The following is a 22,517-nucleotide window of genomic DNA, read 5'->3' as shown; positions in this document are numbered from 1 at the left end:
TAATACTTGTGTTATTATTTATTATTATTATGCTTGTAAATACACTCCTTTTTTTTGGAAGAAAAGGATGATTATGTTTTGTATGTATGGACTCCATACTACATATACGATCACATGATAGATGCATGTATTGATCAATGCTTCTCGTGTATAGAAGAAAAACAGTCTGTTGATGGATGGTCTAATTAAAAATAATGAAAGTACTGCCTCATGAAGAATAGCTACAGTGTAGAAGCTTATGACTTAAAAAAAAAAAAAAGACAAAGATCACTATGCGCACAATGTTCAGGAACATTACCATTAGCTTTACAGACCGGCAAGTTTAATGCCACTCCAGAGGAGGACAGACTGTGTTTGTTGTGTAAGCTAGGTGAAATTGAGAGTGAGGTTCATTTTTTTGTTTTCCTTAAGGAATGTACTTTTTAGTAAAATGTCCTCTATTTATGTTAATTTCTTCTGCCTGGATGATTATGAAAAACTTGAGTTGTGATTCAGGAAGGCTACTTTCGTAGCAGATTTGCCAAGCTTGGGAGAGAAGGCAGGATATTTTGTAATCAATTGGAATGTAATGAAATGTTTGACCACTGCAACTGTACTTCTGGTCTCTTATAAACCCATGAGGGTTGGGCACTTTGTGTGCACGACATGACAATAAACAAAATATAATATACAATGTATATAAGGAAACCAGAAACAGCCTCAGACACTGTCCTGATGAAACATTTGGTGAATAAAGCATAGTGTAATAGATACGAGTTGTGCGAGATGTTTTAAATTTGAGGAATATTAATGGAGGGCCAAACATCAGACTGACAGACAGACATCCTTATGCTAAACAATCTCCAAAATTCATAATATATTCACATATAATGCTATAATTGTATGGTTGAGAACTCTAGTAATGCAACAACATCAACATCCAGAGGGGAATGGTGTAATGAATTATGTAAAATGTGTAATATAAACTAACTCACCAGATATTCACTCGCTTTGTTTATGGTCAATGATTTGGCCCTTTTCTTAAGACGGGCGCCCTGATCGTCTCGTGCTCTTTGGTTTACAGCACTTTGGAGCCACGTTGGCAGGGTGATAGAATTTACACACAAAACACTTCGTCGAGAGAACAGATCCCACCCTGCAAACGGCATCTGTGGGAGCTTGGATAATGAGTATGCCATGTGGAAAGCCTTAATGTGTTTACATACGGCTAGATTAGAGACGGACCCAATACTTGCCCCTGCGGTTTCTCAAAGAATCCCTGTGGGCTGCTTGAGTGATTAGCTACTTTGAGTTTTTTCAGCAGGAGTGTCTAGTGGGACTCTGCAGTGGATCAATAGGAGTTTGGATGATGAACTGTTGGGGAAATTTCTTTATTTATCATTTTTTAAATGTAAGCTCCTCGGTACTTTTCCATCTAATTGAGTCAGTTAGCTTTGATTAATATCCCCGTACTCCGACATATTGTTGCACGTAGCATATTACTTCCTAAACTGTATCTGACACTCAGAGGCGTGCACACCCAGTCAAGAGAAAGAGAGGCAATATAGATGTAGTAATGGGCCCACTGCCTCGACTTGCAGCTTCAGGTCTTCTAGATCAAATCTGTCCCTATCATTTTAGTCATGAGGAGCAAACAGTTGTTTCAAGCACTGTCAGCAGTTAGCAGAATGGCTATTTATTTGCTGTGCAGCCCAAGAATTCATCTCAACATGTAGTCACCTGGAATCTGTCTTTATTTGGCCTGCCAAGCTCACCTTTCCATGTTTCCTCGGCCGCTTCGGCTGGTAATGACACTCATGGCAGCCTTTATGGAAGCAGCCAGGAGAAGGGCTGGAGACGCAGCTTAGGAGGCAGCTGCAGCTGCAGCAGCGGCGCCACTCCTCACTCCTCACCATCTCCCTTTTTGCTTCTTTAAAAATATGTCAGCATCACCATGGTGATTAGCAGTCCGAATGTGCTGCGTCTTTGTCCTTGATTTAATGCCAAATCTCCGAAGTAATAATGACTGCACACGCTCTGAGTCTTGACGAAAATGGCAAAGAAAAGGAAGAGGAGGCCCCCGTCCCTCACTGTTACACTAGCACTGGTTCCCAGCAGGAGCCTTATGAAGCCTCGGTTTGGTTTTGACACTTTGCGAATGTTGTTTCTGAAACATGCCAATCTCCTTGATTTAATATGGCGTGCTGTTGTTTGTCAAGCCCAGGAGCTTATATAAGGAGTGTGCCTGCGAGGGAAGACGTTCAGTTTGTGTGTACATTCATTATTGATCCTGCTGTGTGCTGAAATCCGTGTTTGCCAATTTGAAATAAACACGTGTAAGCAGACAATTTACAGATATACTGTATTTTCTGCATTATTGACACAGAGGCCAGAGAGCGAGCCTATCATGAGTTGAGCTTGTCTCAAAATGGAGTCTTTGCACTGATGTGGACTGGTGTCTTTCTGGTGCACAAATGGAAGGCCAGGACACTAAATTAAGTTTTTGCCTTTGCCTCTCACATTTTAATGAGTTCAGCTGAGGTAACTGCCCGAGTACATAGGTTTCTGTCTTCTGGTTCCCGTCTTGTTGCCTGTCTCTTATCATTTCTATAATGACGCATTCAGCCGTGGTTATAATGTAACAGCACTAGAGGCATTTGTAATCACTGATTACACTCTCTCAGGTCAGGACGGCTCACTTCATTTGAAGTTAGATGTTCTAGAGGACTAATGCAGCTTTGTGAATGCCTTTGTTGCAGACTAGCTACTATAATAACAGAGTGGGGAGAGTCAGAAGCTCCATCTACTCAGAACTCTTATTGGTTCCTTTTTTATCAGAGTCCATTCAGCCTCTCTCTAAGGGATGTCGGGGCGTAGGAGTACATTGGCTCTGTGCTCAGACTTTTATTGCGATGCAGAGATCTCTCTGCTGTAGGAGAACAAAGGGTCTTCTACAGTAAGTGTACATGGCTGTGGGCTCGGACCAAAATAAAAAGGAAGAAAGTCTTATGTATTTTCTTCTAAATATGGGATCTGTATGGGGACGGCTCACGAGTTGTAGCAATGTTAGCGCTTTTGAATAATGATGAATAGGGACTGGACCTTTAGAATTTAACATGTCCTATTAATCAGTGGCCGGAGAGTTTGGGAGGAGAGCATGTACTTGGTGGAGTACACCCCCCCCCCCCCCCCCTCTCTCTCTTTCTCTCATCCTCCTCCCCTCCCCTCCCTACCGCCATCACCCCAGTTGTATTTATTACGGGCTGCAAGGCCACGGTGATGAGACGATCAATATTTCTGGGATGATGAGGGAGAACTCATGCAATCTCTCTCTCTCTCTGTTGCTCCCTTGGCAGCGCTTCAGCAGGTAGAGAGATCAAAGCAGAGAGGACCTCTGAGATGGTGTTGGAGGGGAGACTGATGAAGTCCTCCGCGCTGAGTGTCCTCTAAACACACACACTCCATCACACTGTCCTATGTCCTTGCTATGTCCTGATTAAAAAGTTTGACCTGATGTATTTTATCTCGAGTTGAATTAGTGTTATCACATATATTCAGCTGTCATGTACTCAGATCTCAGATCTAAACAGAAATGGCTTCAGTTATGGAAAATCATGTATGTGTGTATCGGTATCTACGGGGAATTGTAAGGTGTCCTTTTTCAAACTTCCTTCTGACAGACATCTTTTTCTGTTCAGGAGATCGATATGTGGACATCTTCACTCGCAAAATTCATAATGGACAGTGTTGGGAGGGTTGCCTTTAAGATATATTTCACTATAGATAATAGACTACATGCCCTTAAACATAATTTGTTAGATTAATCAAAGAGAGCAACATATTTTTTTGGATTACTTCAACATTATCTTCCATTGTGATGGCATGTAACACTGTGAAGAATGTGGCATTCACACCATATTGCTACCTGAAGTAGACTGAAACCATGAGTCACTCTGATGGTGATGTTTTGTTTGGAAAAAGGATGAAGACCCAGTTTTTCCTTGACCTTTTATTTTCTTCAGCATTATTTTAGAGTGAAAACCAGTAAACAAGATTAAAATAAAACTATGTGAATTTACAATTCCATAGAACATTTTGTTTTCACTTTGTTGCCTAATCCTCTTAAAATAACCAGGACCAAAAAGGCTGTTTTTACTTTCTCTGTTTTCTCACAGTATGAAATGGGTGAAAAAAAATATAAACAACAATGATATAAATTTGCAACTCTGTACAGAGTGAGGAAGTTAGTTTGCAAACCAAAAGGTTGTAGTTGTTTAAAAGTTCACAGACATTTAATTAAGTATATACGTTATTTGATAGAAATAACTGGCAAAAAATATAGTATATATTGCATTTTTGTAAATTGGCTGGTCTTCACTTGGTGGTTTGTGTGTTAGCTAGACATGGTTAACAAGCTAGCTAATATACCAACAATACTAACAGGCTGATCTGCAGTCACCAGTCGGCTAGCATTTCAGCTAAGTAGGTAGCTTGCTAGGTAGGAACTTTGACCAGCAAGCATTTACCTAAACTAAGCATTGTACTGAGTTAACTACTTTTCATTTTCAGAGTGAATAATACAGATTTAAAAAAAAGTAATGCCTTTATGTAATCTATTGATTTTAAGAATGTAACTGTATTCTCATTACCACCTTTAAATTATAACTGTAACTGCATTTTATTTAAATGTGATCACTTTAAATTCAAGCTGAAACAGTTTTTGAAGAGGGCGTGGGGCAATCAGGTGCCTTTCTTTAGGTTTAGTTCTTTAGTTCTTTTACACTCACCTAGTTAAAACTAATGCCATCCAATACCACAGTTCTAGAACATGTCTTACCTTTATAAGGGTTACAATATGAAGATCCGTTTTTGCTAAATATTATAATAATATTTAGTTACTGGTATACTATAAAGGGGGTGATATAAATAGAGTGGACACAACAACACTCGTCAGTGAGTGACGTGATATCTGAGTGGTTTTACTGCCCATTCAACTTTACTCTCTCTCCACCTGCATTTCCTGGCTCTCTTCACTGCCACTGCCAAATAAAGTCATAAAATGCCCCCCCCAAAAAAAAGAAGAAAAAAAAAGAAACACCTGACAGTATAATACAATACAATTCAACTGCCCCTCAAACTACAGCCTTTAAAACAACCATAAAGTTGAATCAATACCTACCAGTGTCAAGAAAACTGATCATTATAACCTTCATGATAGTAGTATATAGTGCAGGGCTGTTGTATTACACTGAAGTAGTTGGGAGTGTATTGTATTACTGGTTGTGGGTTGTGATATTTGTAGGTGTTTTATTGTTGGGCTGCATTGAGTCTTGTAAAGATCCATTCAGCTTTAAGCGTTTCACACTAGCTGAGGCTGTCATTGCTGTGGTATGTAGCACTGGTGGATGCTATGTACTTGTCTTTTATAAAAAACTGAAATTAAATACTTTTGATACTATACTATACTATACTATACTATACTATACTAGTCTGTTAACACAATTAATGGCAGTAATGTGTGCTAGACTTTCTGCCTCTGAAAAAGGCATCCTAGTGAGAAGGAAGGGACTTTGTCAGTGTGACTTTTCTAGCATTTTGAAGCCTTTGCAAGCCCTTGGCCCCCAGCAATGCATGCCTTTTAGTCCCCAGATTGGATATGGATGGCTTTTCATGTATTATCACTTAGCAGGTGCTCAGTATGCCAGAGTCCCTGAGCAGAATCGTCCACCACACACGTTCCCATTTACACACACTGACTGGCAAAGGTGGGCTCGTCTGCAGTATTTACAAAATGTGTATATATGCTCCCCGCTGATCCACGGCTGTAGCAGATGGGAATAGCCACCTAGCGATAACAGCACCTCCAGGAACATCAGGATTGCTTTCTCTCAGTGGTTAGTGGCCCTCCAACGGCTGCTGATACATTATAAATCATTTACACAGTCATTTTGGATTGCAATATCCTCCTCTAAATGCTGGCTTTTCTTCTCCATTGTTATTAGAGCTATCTCTGCAGTAGGCGTGCAAGGCTGAGGGGGACCCTAAGCCACAGAAATTGAAAATTGATCAGGCAGTGTGGGAAGGTGTTGTCGCTAGCACCACTGGTTCACCCTGGGACTGGTGATTAGCATTTACAGCGCTGTCACCGGAGGCACCCGCGCTGCCTGTAGCTACATCCTCCTCTGCCCCTTCATCTGTTCATCTCAGAAAGTGACCTCTTGTAAGAGCAAAGAAGGAATTTGAAATGTGGTCATATCTCTACCAAAGGGAGATGTAGGGAAAATGCTGCATGATATTAAGCAGCACATTAAACTTTTATCATGTTATTATGTTCTCGTGTGTGAGTCCTGCTGCTGTAGAAGCAGTGCTTTTCCTCTCAGTATTGCTTTTCTTTAACTATTAATGTAAACAGTGGCCTTTGAAGTAGAGCGCAATTACCTGCTGACAGTTGATGCTTTTCATATTCCAATTGTCCTATTAGCATCATTAGGCACATCTTGACAAGTTGCCCAACAGTTCATTTCAATATCCAAGTCAAAGGCAGCTTCTTGATTATGTGGATTGATGATAGCACTAAGAGTTCTGTCATGTTTATGTGAGCTGTTTTATGTCATGTCAGAAAAGGACTCCACAAGTCAATAAAAATGACTGAATAAAAGTGGGGGTAAACTGGTGTGCTGTCAGGGAACTGTCATTAATTTTCCTGTCCCCTCCTGTTGCAGCACGGGCTAGAAGATCTGACGAGCGGAAAGAGGACAGTGAATAAGGACCTCGCTGCGGAGAGGAACTGCATAACTGTGACTGTTTCTCCTCGTCTGTAAGCCGGCGGGCTCCAGTACCACAGCTGATGACTGTCCCTCAGGTGGCCGGACTGCAGGGCTGAGCGGGAAGCCTGTGTGTTTGCTGAGGGGGTGCCCCGGCTTGTATGTTGGTCACTTGCAGTTGCACTCGCTCACAAGGACCATGTGGTTTTCTCCAAGGAGAAGTCGTCTCCCCTCGCAGAACTGGAACGGTGCCCACAGTTGCACCAATTTCAGCGTGTCCTTGTGGGTGTTAAGTTTTTGCTGGTGCTTCACGGCCGTCAGAGGTCAGAACTACCACCCAACTGTAAACACGCAGTATGGGAAACTCCGAGGGGTGAGGGTGCCACTGCCTAGTGAGATTCTGGGGCCGGTGGATCAGTACCTGGGGGTTCCATATGCCGCCTCCCCGGTGGGAGAAAAACGTTTCATGCCCCCCGAACCTCCTTCGTCCTGGTCAGGGATCAAGAACGCCACCCACTTTGCACCCGTCTGCCCCCAAAATATTCACAATGCTGTGCCAGAGATCATGATGCCAATATGGTTCACCTTCAACCTGGATATAGTTACCACGTATATACAGGATCAACACGAGGATTGTCTTTATCTAAACATCTATGTTCCAACAGAGGATGGTGAGTGTGTCGAGTATCCAGGACGAAACCAAACCTCTCCTCTCTTCCTCTCCTCTCCTCTCCTCTCCTCTGTCTCTGCCTCCTTCTCTTTCTGTCTTTTCTCTAAGATTTTGTGTCACCTCTGTATTTTGCGCGAAGCATGACCTGTTGTCTGGCGCATGCTGTGTCCGTGTCCATCATCTCAACCTGCCATCTTGACTTGATCTTTCATTTAGTCTTTTCATCAACTCTCCCCTTCCATGCCACTGTTAGAGGTTCCTCTTTTGATGACTAAATGACTTATTAATATGACTGAATATAAAAAAAAGAAAGAAAAAAAAAAGAAAGAAATCTAATCAATCAAGAAACAGATTTGGTGCACCTTCCTACCCTCACTGTCTTGACTGTTCTGGGGATATTAGCCATTAGTGATTAGTAGCCTGCTTCATAAGTGAATGATCTACTGTAGGGTTGGTGAAATATTCTGTCTGGTACACGAGAGGCCTGTGGCATCAGCCTGACCTATGTAAGACCCTTTACTCTCCTGGCTTTATCCGGTTTGTCCTTGCACGAGGCTGAATACGGGAACAGGTTTTGTGCAAAAGGCAAACATAGATTTGGCTCCACCACGACTAAAAGTACTAAAGAGTTTTATTTTTAGATTTCTAGATGTTGACTCTCTTAAATGGCCCCCATTATTTCACCACTTGAAGGAGACCCACACAGGAAAATGGGCTTGAAATGTTAAGTGGCCTGAGAATGAAATGGGCAACATCAAATAACATTTCCACTTATCAAATACGAATGTGAACTTCAAAACTTTGGAACTGTAGCCTCTCTGCCTTCTGTGTGGCTGTAATGGGTCTTAAATAGAAGTGCATGTGAATATGGGCTTCCTGTGTCCCAGGATGCAGCAAATTCATTCCACCATTTTGGAATATTTCTGCAGCAACACCCCAGTTACTTTCTCAACAGGTCCTCTGTTGTTCTTGTTGTTGATGATGACTGGGAGGGTGGGGAGGAGGCGGGAAAGAGGGTGAAGAGGGGGTCTGACTCAGTCTGAGTTGTTGCATGTCACATGCGATCTTTTCCAGAGCTCTCTGTTATTTTGTAGTTTTTCCATTCATTTTACAGTCAAAAGAATATCCAAGGAATGTGCCAGGAAACCCAACAAGAAAATGTGTAGAAAAGGAGGTATGTAAAAAAAAAAAAAAAACGAAAGAAAAAAAAGAAACGAAAAAAGCCAACACGGAACGAAAGAGAGGAATTGAAAGAGTGAAAGAGAGGGGAGAGCGATGGGTGCATCCTCCCAAAGCCGCCAATATCACCACCTATCAACTCCCAAATCAGTGTGCTAATTGGGATGAACGTGGGACTTGTGACTCAGATCAACCTTGACACGAGTGTGAGAGATGAGTGAGTGAGTGAGTGGTTGTGTTGCGTGTGTGTGTGTGTGTGTGTGTGTGTGTGTGAGTGTGTGTGTGTGCTGTAGTGTGGTTTTACTTGGAGAGTGAGTGTCAAGGAGTGAAAATGCAGGTCCCTAAATAAATGATGCGGCTTTGTAAAACAATACAATCACCATGTCTAAAAATAACATGTGTTTGAATTATTTATATTGTTTGCTTTATTGTATGGCTTGTTCATGTTTAAATGTAAGATTTTGAATTGAAATACAACTGTTGATTAAATCAGAGGCATGAGTGCTGCTTTGAAATAGTAGAACATAAAATTTAACTTGGTATGCAGAGAACTTTAGTCATGTTTCAGACTGCTCTGACAGCACTTAAGACACAAGCTTATTGGAAGTATTTGTCAAACACGACACCTGAAAGCGTTGGAGCCTCAGCCGTTGATTAAATTTAAACTAAAAAGTGGAGGGCCACCTTTCTCTTAAATTTATTATTCAGAATTGTTTAAATAGGGGGTTGGTGGGGTATTTTATTGGCATGACAGCTTTTATCTTTCCATGTGGCAAACGCTCAAACACACTGCGAAGGAGGAAGACAGTCCAATTTCATTAGCAACAGCTAAAGTCTCACTGCTGGTAACAACAGAGGGCTAATTTCCTAAACCTGCCGGAAGGCACTGGAGGACAGTCTGGGTATCCTTAAGACTGTGATCCTGAGCATATCTCAACAGTAAAGATTCAGTTTCAGCTGGGAGACCTCTGCTGTTGATTTCCACGGAGGCAGGAGGCAGCTATTGGCCTCACTCTGTGCACTCGTACATTCTGCTTTGGTAAACCAATTTTGTCAGAGACAGACTGGCCCTCCAGGCACTTCTGCTTCTGAATTAGTCCCAGTTGTGGAATATACACAGAGATATCTTTTTAATATTCCCCTTCCACTTGGAATTTTTCAATTATCTTCCCCATGTTTGGTAATGAGAAAATGGTTTATCATAAGTTTCATATGTTGGTTTTGTGACACATTATTGTGCAGAGAGGTGATTGTTGCATAGTTCCTCTGCTGATATATACATGAAGGTTGTAATTTTCAGTCTTGCTGGAAACTGTTTTTATTTCAATTGCACCTTTTTTTTTTTTTAAACTGCTTCTGCTAATCTTGGCTTATGTTGAATTAGCAGTGCAAATGAAGCATAATTTATCCTTCTTAGGCAATGTAGAAAGCAACCTCTGAAGTATACTTTGGTTTTGGTTAAATGTTTCTAACAAGGAAGTTAAAGTCGTGTTTGACAAATTCAGAGTGAATTGGGAAACAGTTTAACAGTTCATCAGTTCCCTCATTAAAGATTTTAATTGGTGTCATTTCCATAGTTAGATCTGTTCCTTTGAGTTGTAAATACTAATTGGGTTGTATGTTTTTTACTTAGAAATTTGCAAAGAATTTTTCAATACAGACCTGTATAATGCAGTAGAGTCATACACACTGTGCATACTCAGTACAAATAACACCTCCACTACCAATTTTAGAGCCTGTATCTCTATGGATGTTTTTCCTCTGGAAGAAAGAGTGATCAATTAATAATAATAAACAGAAAAAAAAGTAGTGGTATTTGACTCGTGATGAAATGGTTGTGTGATTGTTGCTAAGCAACAGTATGCAGTTGTGGCAAGAACAAAGTAAATGGCCCTCTTACCTAGCGTCAAGCACCTTTGTTGCAATGGTGATGTCGATCAAGTGAGAAAAACATGTCACTCATGAACATTGTAAAATACATCACGCATGGGCAAGATGTTAGTATATAATTAGTGCAGTGTAACGCATGTGTAAATATAGAGGACAATCTTCAAGTAAGAATAGTGGTAGTAAGAAAATATTTATAGTGTGTGGGATTTAGAGGATTAATACTCATCTCACGACTGTGAAAGTCTCTCCTATAGACCCTGTGCTATTAGCATCCTACTGGGCATTGTGCAGGGAAACCATGTGATGCACTGATATCAAAGATGTGTCTCATTTCCCTCCATTAAACAGGAGGAAAGCCTCACAGACCTTAAACCACACAGTTGCGCCGCGTCCTGACAAAAGATCAAAGACAGACTCATTCAAAAAAAGATTCAAGACAAAATTATAGCAGAGGTTTCTCTTTTTTCTGTATGGCTGGTTGTTATTTAGAGCTGGTGTTGTTGTGCAGCTAATTCTGAGAGTGCCAAATCACACAAGCTTTGGTCTGTGTTCAGAAACCAAAACTAAAATGTAATTCTTTTGCTAGGCTAGCGCAGCACCGCATGTCCAAAGTGTCAGAGCGGGTAGCGGCCGAGGTCATGTGGAGGTGATCTAATGTGCAGGATCAGCACCGTAGCCCACAGCTCTATCTGGAGTGGTCTTATAGTGTGCACACATAGCACAGAGCAGTGACAGAGTTAGAGACATTGGAGCCTTCAGTCATCACTCAGTCATTTTTGCTCTGCTCCGAGTCAGAGTGAATGGAGTGAAGAGAGAGGTAATGATGTGCTGGGACATAGCTAAGCACTGTTCAGCCCCAGAGTGCTAGATTGGCTTGAGATGGGTCAATTTTGTGAGGACAAACCCTGATGAGGTCAATCTTTATCTTTAAAAGCGGTTTACATTATTAAATTGATTGACAAACTTTAAAAGATATCTATAAAATCACAGGCTTTTGATGAGAGTTGTGCTGATAAGGTGCTCTCACTGTGCTGCATGCTGCCTGTTTATATAATATGCGCATTATTTTCTACGGGGCTTTTACAGCATGTCTCTTTCGCGGCTTGTAACCTGCTTGTAAAACCTGTCCTTAGAGTCCTTCACACTGGTCTCTGAATAACACCGGTTCTGAGAGACACTCTGAGATCAACCTTCCTGACTCCTAAATTCATTCCTCATCATGAGTCTATTTGCGATAAGTGCAGCGAAATCTGTTGTACGTTTTGGCTTGATTTGGACCACTCAGCTATCATTCCTATGCAGCCCTCACAGGCAGCAGGCTGCCATGTGTTATGCAGCCCGGTGCCAGCAGTGAACAGCCCAATCAGTTGCCAAACCTGTAGATTAACTACCCCAGCAGAAACACTGGTCATTTTTTCTTCTTACCAGATGACCTCCAGATGCTAGAGAGCTGTGAAAACTGCAAAAAAGCCCCAATCCTGGTTAGACTGCGTCTGGGCCATGGCAGACAGTAACACACCATGGTAATCCCATTGGTTGGCCGACTCAACCCTGCCTCGGGGAAGGAGGGGCTGCTCCCTGAGTGCTGCCGAGGAAATCTGTACGCCAAGCAGACAGGGCAAAAACTTTCCAAGAAGACAAGAGCAAATATTGGCTTGTGCGATTTGAAAACAGAGCAGATGTCCCCCTTTGTTTGATGGAAAATTACTTCTATGATCTTCTGTGATTATCTATCTGGGTCAGTTGATGACCCCAGTGAGCGAAGGCTGCGGCCAGCCAGCGGCGGATCCAGTCCCACTGAGTTGAGATGCAGGACGCGACCTAAGCAGGAAGTTTCTATTCAGAGGCCTCCTGCTGTTGTGCTGTCCAGCTTCCACAGTCAATCCAAGGCTCAATATCTCTGTTCTGTTCTTTGTTTATCCCGATCTAAAAAGAAACAGAGGACACAGCTTGTGGAGTCCTAAAGCCCATTTAAAGGGAAAAACACAATTTGTTGCATTTAGTATCTTTTTAGTTTGTTCCTATCTTCCTGAGCCCCTTAAGTTTTGCCTAAAGTGGAGTGACTTATTCACACCCATGTTTTCATTGCTGCACCATGATATGTATCATTTTATACACTTTTGCTGCAAATCCATCTTGACATATTTGGTATCTTAAAAAAAAAAAAAAAAAAAATTAGGCTTTTCAATCCGTGGTTTTAAACAGTGCTTTGTCACACATAATGCATTTATGATGATACACTTGTTAGTGCACTTGGTAGGGGTGAAGAGGTTATAGGAGCCCTGTGGAGTTTTTTTGCAAACATGTCTAAATTGAGAAGTTCTTACCAAAAGGCATTTCTTGTGTCCTTGAGGTTTGACAAGGTCTGTGTTATTAGTGGACTAAGTAGAATAATGTTAAACCAGCAGCAGGATGTGCGTCCTTGTGAACTTGCGTGGTGCAAACAACCCGCTCATAAAGCCTTGCTACACATCCACAGGATACCTTTAGATATCTCTGTAGATTATTGTCAGTCTTAATTTTACGTGTAAAATATTTCAATCCTTGAAATAGTTCTGCTAGTTTAAGTATTAAAGGCTGCATACCTGCATTGTTCTGGCTTTCAAAGGCTTTGAAATGACTGTAATCAGTAATGATGCATATTCAACTGTGGTGCAGCACTTATTTAAATAACTGTTGTGTCTGACAGATGCTTAAGAAGCTTAAAGCCTGGTGAGTCTTGATTGTTTTTGTTAGATATTTGTGCAGTGTAGGCTTTTTCACTTAATATAGGGAATAAATGGTTCATTTAGAGGTAAGAGACCCCAGTGTGAAGCCTGTGGTCTCTGTTAAACATGTCTCATTCCATTATTGAGCTGTGGACAGGCAAAGAGACAACTTGGCTCCCTTTTATTTGTTTTTTTATTTTTTTTATTTTATTTTGGGAACAGCTGAAGCGCAGTGTGAATTTTGGCTGTCCTTTACTGCAGGATTACGGCCTCCTTAACCTTTTAGCTGCATTCTCCATCATTCTCTCTCATGTGTCCCTCCCAAGCTGTTCCTTAACCTCTACACTGGGAGACAGATCGAGAGAGATGGAGATAGACAGGGAGAGAAAGACGTGGAGAGCAGGAAGACAGGAGGAGAGACAGATCCAGGCACTCTGAAAGAGAAAAATGGCCACCTGAGGATTAGAGACTGAATATAACTGCTCTAAATTGTCAAGGCTGCAACATTTCACATTTCACTAAGTCCCTTTCCACATTCTGACCTTTCTGATATTTAACTCCAAGGCCCATCTATTGTCAGCGAACCTTTTTCCAGCAAAGGAGAGGCAGTTAACATTCAGCCCTTCCACAATGTATTGAGTGAATTGTGGATTCAGTCAAGAAGTCTCTAGAGTCTAAGAGTACTCTATATCTGTATGCATGTGTGTGTGAGTGAGTGTGTGTGTGTGTGTGTGTGTGTGTGTGTGTGGGTGTGTGTACATATGTGTGCATGCTTGGGTTTATTCATGTAAAAAAAACTCAACAGCCAACTACGAGACAGTCTTTTGTTTGAAATTTCACCGTGTTGAAATGTTAAATTTCAATACCCTTTATGTAACAAGTAAGCCCATCAAATGCAGCTTCTTTGAACCTGATTTGATAAATGCGACAGGTTTCTATTTTGCTTGTCAAGGAACATGAATAATAGCTGTTATTCTAGATGCCGCCTGTTTTGAAGGGATACAAATGTTGACTCCTGGAGGCCGGCTATGCAAAAAGAAACGCGTCAATCCATTGTGGTTTTCATTTTAATGTCAAACTCTTTTGCTGCGGCATCAGTTGAAAAGATTCAAGGTCAAATATAGGCTCGCTTGCTGAGTCACTGCAGATGTCACATGTTTGCAGTTCCTATTATAGATCCACCGTTTGACACACACGGGCTCACAGACACCACAATGCAAAGTGACAGAGCTTCCCTGTCGACACCTGCCATCCAATCTATGCCTGTCTGAAGCACTATCACTCAATAACCTCACTGTTTTACCACGTCGACAGCACAGTGAATGCTAGAATAACCGCAATCGCTAACAAGCCATAAAGAAGGCTGTTGAAGCAGTGGGGAACCCATTTATTTGGGCGCTGGCTGTTATTCTGCTAAAACATTTTTGTGGGGTTCCCATGAAGCTTACATGAGAGAGACATGAAGAGAGATATTTGCAACTGACCCGGTGCTGCTGGGAAACTGGTTCAGCTTTTAAGTGCTCCACCTGCCGAACTCTTAAGACAAAGGCCATTTTCAGACTTATATTAGCTCTGCATGAAAAGCTGGAGTTCCCTCATTTAATTCAGACTCCCACCAAAATCATCCCCCGGCCATGATAAGTCTCCAGAATTGTAAAAGCCTTCCTCACCCTATTATCAACCACTGTGCAGTGTTTTGGCATCTGATAAGACTTCACAGGCTTTCATCTTTTACTTAAACTGGCCTTGCTGAATAATTTTCATTTTAGCCCGTTGCATTGTAATTATGATTAAACTTAGAAGCTAGTACAACACTCCAACACAACAACACCAATTTACACACCAATGTGCATGTCATGTCTTTTATTTTGAAAATATTTTTGAAAAATACATGTTTTGGCCTGATTACCATTTAACCAAGGGAATGTCTGTAAACAAATCTTTTTGTGTCGTATGTTGTTAATAGATTAAAAAAAAAAAATTAATTCATCACTTTGCAGATTTTGATTCCATTAGCCAATGACATTGCATGAGGGTGTGGCCTACCACACCTGTCCTATCAAGCCTATCACCTTACCCTTGCTAATGGCTAACAAATTAAAAGTCCGCTCCCATTTCTGCACAACCTTCCACAGCTGTCCAATAACCCCTTATCGCCAGGGTGACACAAGTTATGCATTTAAGCTTGAAGTTTTCATAGTCATACAATTATGTTTGCATATCTAAAGCTCACACAGCGCATGCAGACTGCATTATTCATTTCACCCCATAATGCAAACGTGATGAACAGACTGAACAAGGTCATTGTACGGGCTGTGGAAACAACCGAATCAAAAGGCCTCTCCACGTTAGAGCTCGAATGTACTCAGTAAATGTCATGACACTCAGCCTATTACATTATGTAATATATTGCATCTATCAGTTGATAATGGATGAGGTTTTCAAACACAGTGGCTCATTCACTCAGATAAAAGCTGTTTAACCTAAAGAGCTTCTGACTTCTGGGTCCATACATACTGTATGAGTGCTGTAGAGTCCTCCTCTTCCTATAGTGTCTTGATTGACTGACTGAATCTGACTTGATTGAATGACAGAAATCTTGTCTTGAGAAGAGTCTTTGTGACCTCTAAGCAACTTTTGGAAGTAGGGGTTAACACTGTGACCATTCAAAGAGTCTCTGAACTTAAGTTCATAATGTTTCTTCCAGTCTGGAATTCGGCCTCTAAAAAGTTTTTGCACACACACAGCTCTGTTTGTGGATGCTTGAATCATCGTCTAGGAACCGTTAACATCCACAACAAATTTAATGGGACTCAGGCTATTAGTTGTCTTAAAGAAGAGGTGGATAATTTTGTCTAAATGTGGCAAGATAAGACATTTTGTAATGACTAGAGTGGAGAGAATCCAGGAAACTGTTTAGCGATGGAGGCGGATCAGCCAGATCCTGATGTATATTTTCTCAATTTAGTTAGTAGATGACTCAAACAACAGCCACTCTCATGAAGTGTATGTAACGTGCAGTGAGAAATAGCTTCTCCCTTAAAAGATGAATGCCTTATTTCATTTAAAAAAAAGAAAAATATGCATGTAATATAATATGTATTACAATATAGTATGTACATATAATAATATATGATGTTAGCAGAGGTGGTGTTTGCTTCAGGTTAAGGATCAGGCTTCTCTCTGCTATGAAACACTGTGGGAAATGCTCGGCATCTCATCTTGGAATCATGGTTCAGTAAATCCCATGACAATCAACCCGTTAGATTTTGATATTAATTCATATTCATGCTAACCTGGTGATTGCACTAAAGCTAAATTCCAAGGTCACCAGAGACATTAGGATTTACTGTATCAAGCATTGCTCAAGAGGAAAATCTGAGCTGACAGCGGCGCTATATGAAAGGTCTGGGTATCACCGAAACTGTGAAATTCCCCAAAAATACATAATATTTCTGTAAAATCTTTCAGAATATGATTTACTATTGAATGGATGGACTGATGGACAGACCAATTAACTAACCATCGTTGATGGCCTTAGGGCCTGCTGCTGGTGGGCAACAAAAATGATCGTACATGGATATCAAACTCACACCAGTTTAGAATAGCACTGTGTAAGTGGTAGGTCAAGATGGGGCTTGTACGCTATTTGTACATGGTGTGTAGCTGCTCTGGGGGGGCTAGATTTTCATATTAACGAGTAGCACAAGGACAACACCACATTACCTACTGTTTAGGGCAAAGAGGCAAGCCGAAGTAACTGCACACATCACTGAGTGTACATGATACACGCAGTTCGGTGATTTATTCAAATCTCACCACCTCTAGGGAGGTTGCAGTCGTGCACATGCTTTTGCTTGTAGTTTAAAACCTGTGCTTTCAACAGTTTTCTGCATCCTGATTTTTATATTCTTCGCCTCGCCAGTAAACACATTTTCTGTTAATATGTTTTTATATGCCTTTTTATGGTCTGTCTTAGAAATTGACATCAGGTGCAGAGCAGAAAGTCACTAAAGTCTTGTTCAAACACTGTAAAACCTCTTCTCAAAAAGTCGTTTCCAAAATACGATCAAAAGAATCTGAATCATATGCTGTTCAGTAGCTGTTCTTTTCTGCAGTTATCCTTTAAGCTATTGTTTCCCAAATGTATAGGTTGATAAAGCTAAAGGTTTTTTTTCATCTGAAAATGCCAGTGGTGTATGACTCTGCTCCAGGTATACTATGATAACAATGGAGTTTTGTTGAATTTGCCTTCTGCAAGGTGTGTTTTGATTTTTGTTACACAGTGTAGTGTTTGTACATTATTTAAAATGTTTATTTTTCTCTTGTTGGATGTTCCTTCTTTGTAAATATCTTTTTTTTTTTTTAAATGTGAATGATGCATTTAAATTAACATTGTTATTATTCACATTTGGTATCAAATGATGCTTTTTCTTGAATTTCCTCTTTTCCCATCTCTGTGTTGCCAAACATGCTATTTTGAATTTCCCTGTGCCTCTCTATGTCTCTCCCTGCTTCAATAACAGGGGCCCATGCAAAAAAACAGGGCGAGGATTTATCGGATAACGACGGTGATGAAGATGAAGGTACTTTCAATGGTGAACAAAGATGGTGCATGATTTTTTTTTTTTCTAAAAATGTCACTGATTCCTGATCATTTATGATTTTTGTTTGATTTAGTTTCTTTTTTTTTTTTTTCCTAATTGCAAATGCAATCATCAAGCACCCCTGTCACGTTACAATGTGTAGGACAATGTTGTCTTTGGTCCCATGTAGAGTGTGTGTGAGTGAATGTGAGGCCTTCCGTTCCCAAGCATCGAAATTCAAGCGATGAGTAGAGTGTTTGGCTCAGGAGTCAGATGGGATCTTGGAGCTGTCTAGATAACAAAGCCCGGGCTGGGTCATTTTAATATCTCACGCAGTGACTGGAGCGGCTGTTATTACAAGGGCAGAAGCAGTTGTGAGAGCCCCTTCTTAAGGTGTGGCCAGCAGCTGTATTGGTGGCGATAATAGCAGAGGGAAAGTGAAGCAGCAGTGTAATATCAGACTGTTCACCAGGTCTGCCAGCAGATTTAGATGAGGAGCGGCAGTTCAGGAGTGCTGCTGGAGAGGATTAGAGGCGAGAGGTGTAGAAAATGGGAAGTTGCTGCTCAGCAATCACATTGTTCACTTTCCATATTTATCTTGGGATATTCCTGGCTCAGGGTGGATCTCTGCCGAGATTAGAATGAGAGACGATTCTTGTGCTGCAACAGAAACGGCTTAAGTCTTTGAATCTAAATCAAACCCCTGATATCGCCCTGCCCTTGTCTTCCTTCAACACTACAGGGCAGGTGATGCAAGCATGATGTTGGGTATCAAGGTAAAGCTATGGATTTATACACCATTTGTTTGCTATGGACAAATTGATTTTTTGCTTATTATCTGTGCATTTGGTGAACAGGATTTAACTGTATGTCTGGAATGAAACAGCTGGGGACCTTAGCACATGTTCAGGGCATATGGACCTTGTATTTGGCAGGAAAACTGAGATGTCACACTAAATTGCCATATCCTTTCACTTATTTGTCTTGAATGTTGGCACAGTGAACGGCTGCGTTGCGGCAGGTCCTGCGTTGGGTTTTAAACCAAGCTGAGGCCGGCTGGCCAGGGTTCTTTCCAGATGTTTAAGGGTTTGTGGGGAAGATCCTTCCTGTTTGCCAGTGGGCTTGTCTCTCAAAAAGAAGCCTCATGCTGGCCTTGATCACAGAACAGGAAGCGTTGCCATAGCACCGCTTTGACACACACAGGTGTTTCCTTATTCAAGCCCAGGGCGAGCTGTTGCAACTGGAGCCAAATTGCCTTCAGTCTTCAGCTTGACTGTGTGTATATGTGCCACACGTATATGTTTGTCTTCCTTCAAGCTAGCCCACATGTGTCAGTGTATGTAGCCCTAAGTCTGTTCAGAATTGCTGACAAGTGCCAATCCCTTTGTCTGGCAAGTCTTTGCAATGCGTACACAGTGGCTTGGTCTCCAAGCTGTTGTGCAAGACTAGCCTTACTGAAAATGTGACAAGTCTATTCTTTACTGAGCGCAACTAATGCTATTTACAGAGCATCACCGTAGAAGCACAATACGGTCCCAGCAGAATCTCTGCCACAGCACTGTAACTAATGCATGTGTGACAGCGTTGGCCATCAATCCCTAAACATGATCCAGAAGATTTTCATTGTTCCAGTGAATGTGTCTGTTTTGAACTTTCACAGCCTGACATATACAACCAATGTTCAGAGACGCCCCTCTGTTTTTCTCTTATTTCCCCCCAAGAAGAACTGCTACCTCTGTGAAGACAAGACTTTCCTCACAGAAAGATGGCTACGTAGACTGCACAAGCTCTCTTACCTATTACTGCTCTCGCAATATATCAACAATATATCTCCTTGTGTACATGTATTGCCAGTGAAAATCAAACGTTCTTGTTTAAAGTTAAAGGTCGAGTAGAATCAGAACACAAGCAGAACTCCCACTCTCTCAGTCTTTAGCTGATTCACCTCTTATCCACACATTCTCATTCAGTTCAGAGAGCGGCTGCCTTGTCTGGTTTCTCTGTCTAACCCCCTCCATCTCTCAGTCTGTTCATCCCAGCATTACCATGCTGTCTCAGTTGGCAGTCTGTCTATCCTGGGCTAATTCCCTCCCTCCCTCCACCATATTTGAGCTGCCTCCCTCCCTGTTGTAACCCTCCAGACACGCTCTTAAATTCTAATTCAAATAAGTTTTATTGGAACAATAAAGGATTTCTCACATTGCCAGAGAAATGTATGTAACATATGTAATGGAATAGTAATATTTAAATTTACATTAAAAAAGGCAGTGGAACAGCCAATAAAAACATTCAACCGAGACGAGGAGATAAGCAAAATGAAATATATAATGAGACTATAATGACCTTTTTATACTGTATATCTCTTTCTGTCCGCTGGCTGTCCCTGAGGCTCTCCCTCTCTGCCTTTCTCTCTATTTGTCTCTTCCTGTGTCTAGCTGTCTTTCCCTTTGTGCGTCCACCTGTCTGTCTGAGCAACAGTCAACCCCCTGGCACCCCGAAAGTACATTCAAATTCTATGCAACACTCCCTCCAGCAACAGGAGCATGCGGGCCAACTTGCTGTGATTTACATCGGCCCACAATCAAGACTCAGTTTTACAGACGCTGTTATTGCACTGTAAAAGGGAGCGCAAGCTTTCAATCACCTACCTGCTGTTGTTAGATAAAGGTGGGCATGTAAATAGAGGAAGTGAAGCTGTGTAGGAGCTAAATCTCCCAGGTGGAACATGGCAGCGGCGCTGAGCTACTGTGCCCAGTGTTAGGCAGAGAGAGGCAGCCATCTCCACTCCACCTCTAGAGTGTCTCGCGCCACTGCTGCCTCGTCCCTCTTCCACTGATGAAAAATAGATGTGTGCGTGTGTGTGTGTGTATGTGTCTGTCATTTGGCACTTTGAGACTAGCTCTAATCAGGAGGAATGCTTCCACCCAGCGTGAGTGTGCACACACTCAGACATGTACACCCACATCCATTAAATCATTCAAGCATGCACACACTTGTACACGTAAACAATGCTCGTTTCCAAGCTCTAGAAGCAAGCACTGAAGAAGACAACACATGCACGCACGCACACACACACACACACACACACACACACACACACACACACACACACACACACACCCACCCTGAGAGAAGCTCTCCATCGTTGCTGTGCCAGGGAGCAGAGCTGAGCTCCACCTGCCTGGGTATTACCATTAATTCCATTGCAGAGGCCTGACTGGATCCCCATCCAGCAAAGCCCTCAGCTCAGCTCAGGCAGCCTGGAGAGTGGTGAATCGACAGTGGGGGCAATTCACACACCATTCTCTCCATTCTGCCACTATCCTATTCTCTCTGATGTGGCAGGGATGAGGAATCATGCCCCTCGAAGCCCATTTACGTAGGGATATTTGGAATGCTGCTGCTCAGCTTCTTTCCAAGATAAGCATTGCTGCTAATGGCTGATCTACAAGGGCACCATTTGAGACATTTCAGAGGATGGGGGAGCCTGACTGCTCCTGTCATCTTTTTTTATTTTTTTTGCTCCTCTCCTCTACTCTTGAGTGGCACGAAATAATTGGCAAGGCAAAAACATGTAAAAACATACTGCTTGAATAGAACAGAGAGGGGAGCTTTGAATTAGTTCAGTGAGGCACTTTTGACCCTTTCCTTATGCAATGCCACAGCACGTCTGCTGTTTTTTTTTTTTTTGCTGTGTGCTATTCTTTAATGTGTTTATTGGTGTGCTCTCGTCAACCATTCAGTGCATTTGTACAGTATGTCATCAGCTTTTGTGGCTGGCACCATGGACGGCAGACTTCCTCTAAAGAAGGGTTAGTCCCCCTTCACTCAGGGAGCAAACAGCTTTTTGTGAGTCTTAAGGATGACAGCACCGATACAGCTTCCTCCTCTCATCCAGGTCCAGGCCAGCTGTAGGGGGCTAATAGCCTTGTAAGCATCTTCTTCTTTTGTTTTTGCTCATCTAGCGTCTATACCCTTCTCTCTTTTCTCTCGATCCTCTTATGTATACACACACACATACACACACACACACACACACACACACATACACCACTCTCTGTCTGCCCAGTTTCCAGCATCATATTTAACACACAAACACACCACAGAGGGGGGAGCAAGAAGTCACCTTCACGTAAAGGTCATTCCTCCCATTACATTTACTGTAGCGATGTCAAGATTCAAAGTAGAGGCACAAACACTTCTTTTCATGTACCCAGTGCTGTGTTCAGATTTTCTTTATAAACATGAAGACATGTCTCAGTTATTCTTATAAATGTCAAGTGTTGTGGAGAACAACGTGGAGGCTTCCTGCCCATCCCATCACTCCTGATGACGCTCAGGCTCTGAAAGTCCACGGGTTTAAAATAGCTATGCCACAACTTTTTTATTTATTTATTTTTTTTTTTTTTTTTTCATGGTCCTCCTTCCACTGTCTTCTCTTCCTTCACATCAGCCTTTTCCCCCTCAAAGGCCTAGTCACACACAGTGCTAGTTCATTTATTTTCCATATAAAGGGAATATTAAGCAGACGTTCAGTGACATTCACTGACTTGTACAACGGCACAAGCTGCTGTATAATTCGGTGTAATTACACTGCCTGTTTAGCAAAAGAGCTCCCCTGATAAACTATATGCAGTTCTCAAATATGAACATGGCCAGTAATGGACTTGTCATGAGTGAACCGTGAAGCTTGGCCTGACAAGAGCGCTACAGTAGGGTGCATGTCATGTCCTGCCACATC

The 22,517-nt window shown here is 41.8% G+C and overlaps 1 protein-coding gene across 2 annotated transcripts in view; it reads left to right on the top strand.

Annotated features, from left to right (window-relative positions):
- The window catches only part of nlgn3a (neuroligin 3a), a 116,907-nt gene that overhangs the window by 17,290 nt on the left and 77,100 nt on the right, over nucleotides 1-22,517 (top strand). Inside the window, exons 2-4 of one of the 2 annotated variants that reach the window (XM_056382630.1) lie at nucleotides 6,702-7,414; nucleotides 8,528-8,587; nucleotides 17,717-17,776. In XM_056382630.1, coding sequence (XP_056238605.1) covers nucleotides 6,943-7,414; nucleotides 8,528-8,587; nucleotides 17,717-17,776 — 592 coding nt within the window. In that variant the 5' untranslated portion in view covers nucleotides 6,702-6,942. The remainder of the gene's footprint in view (nucleotides 1-6,701; nucleotides 7,415-8,527; nucleotides 8,588-17,716; nucleotides 17,777-22,517) is intronic. The other variant, XM_056382631.1, reaches the window with a different exon arrangement.

The sequence above is a fragment of the Seriola aureovittata genome, chromosome 8 (genome assembly GCF_021018895.1).
Source record: "Seriola aureovittata isolate HTS-2021-v1 ecotype China chromosome 8, ASM2101889v1, whole genome shotgun sequence".
Taxonomy (NCBI): domain Eukaryota; kingdom Metazoa; phylum Chordata; class Actinopteri; order Carangiformes; family Carangidae; genus Seriola; species Seriola aureovittata.
This window is presented reverse-complemented; position numbering and strand designations above follow the sequence as displayed.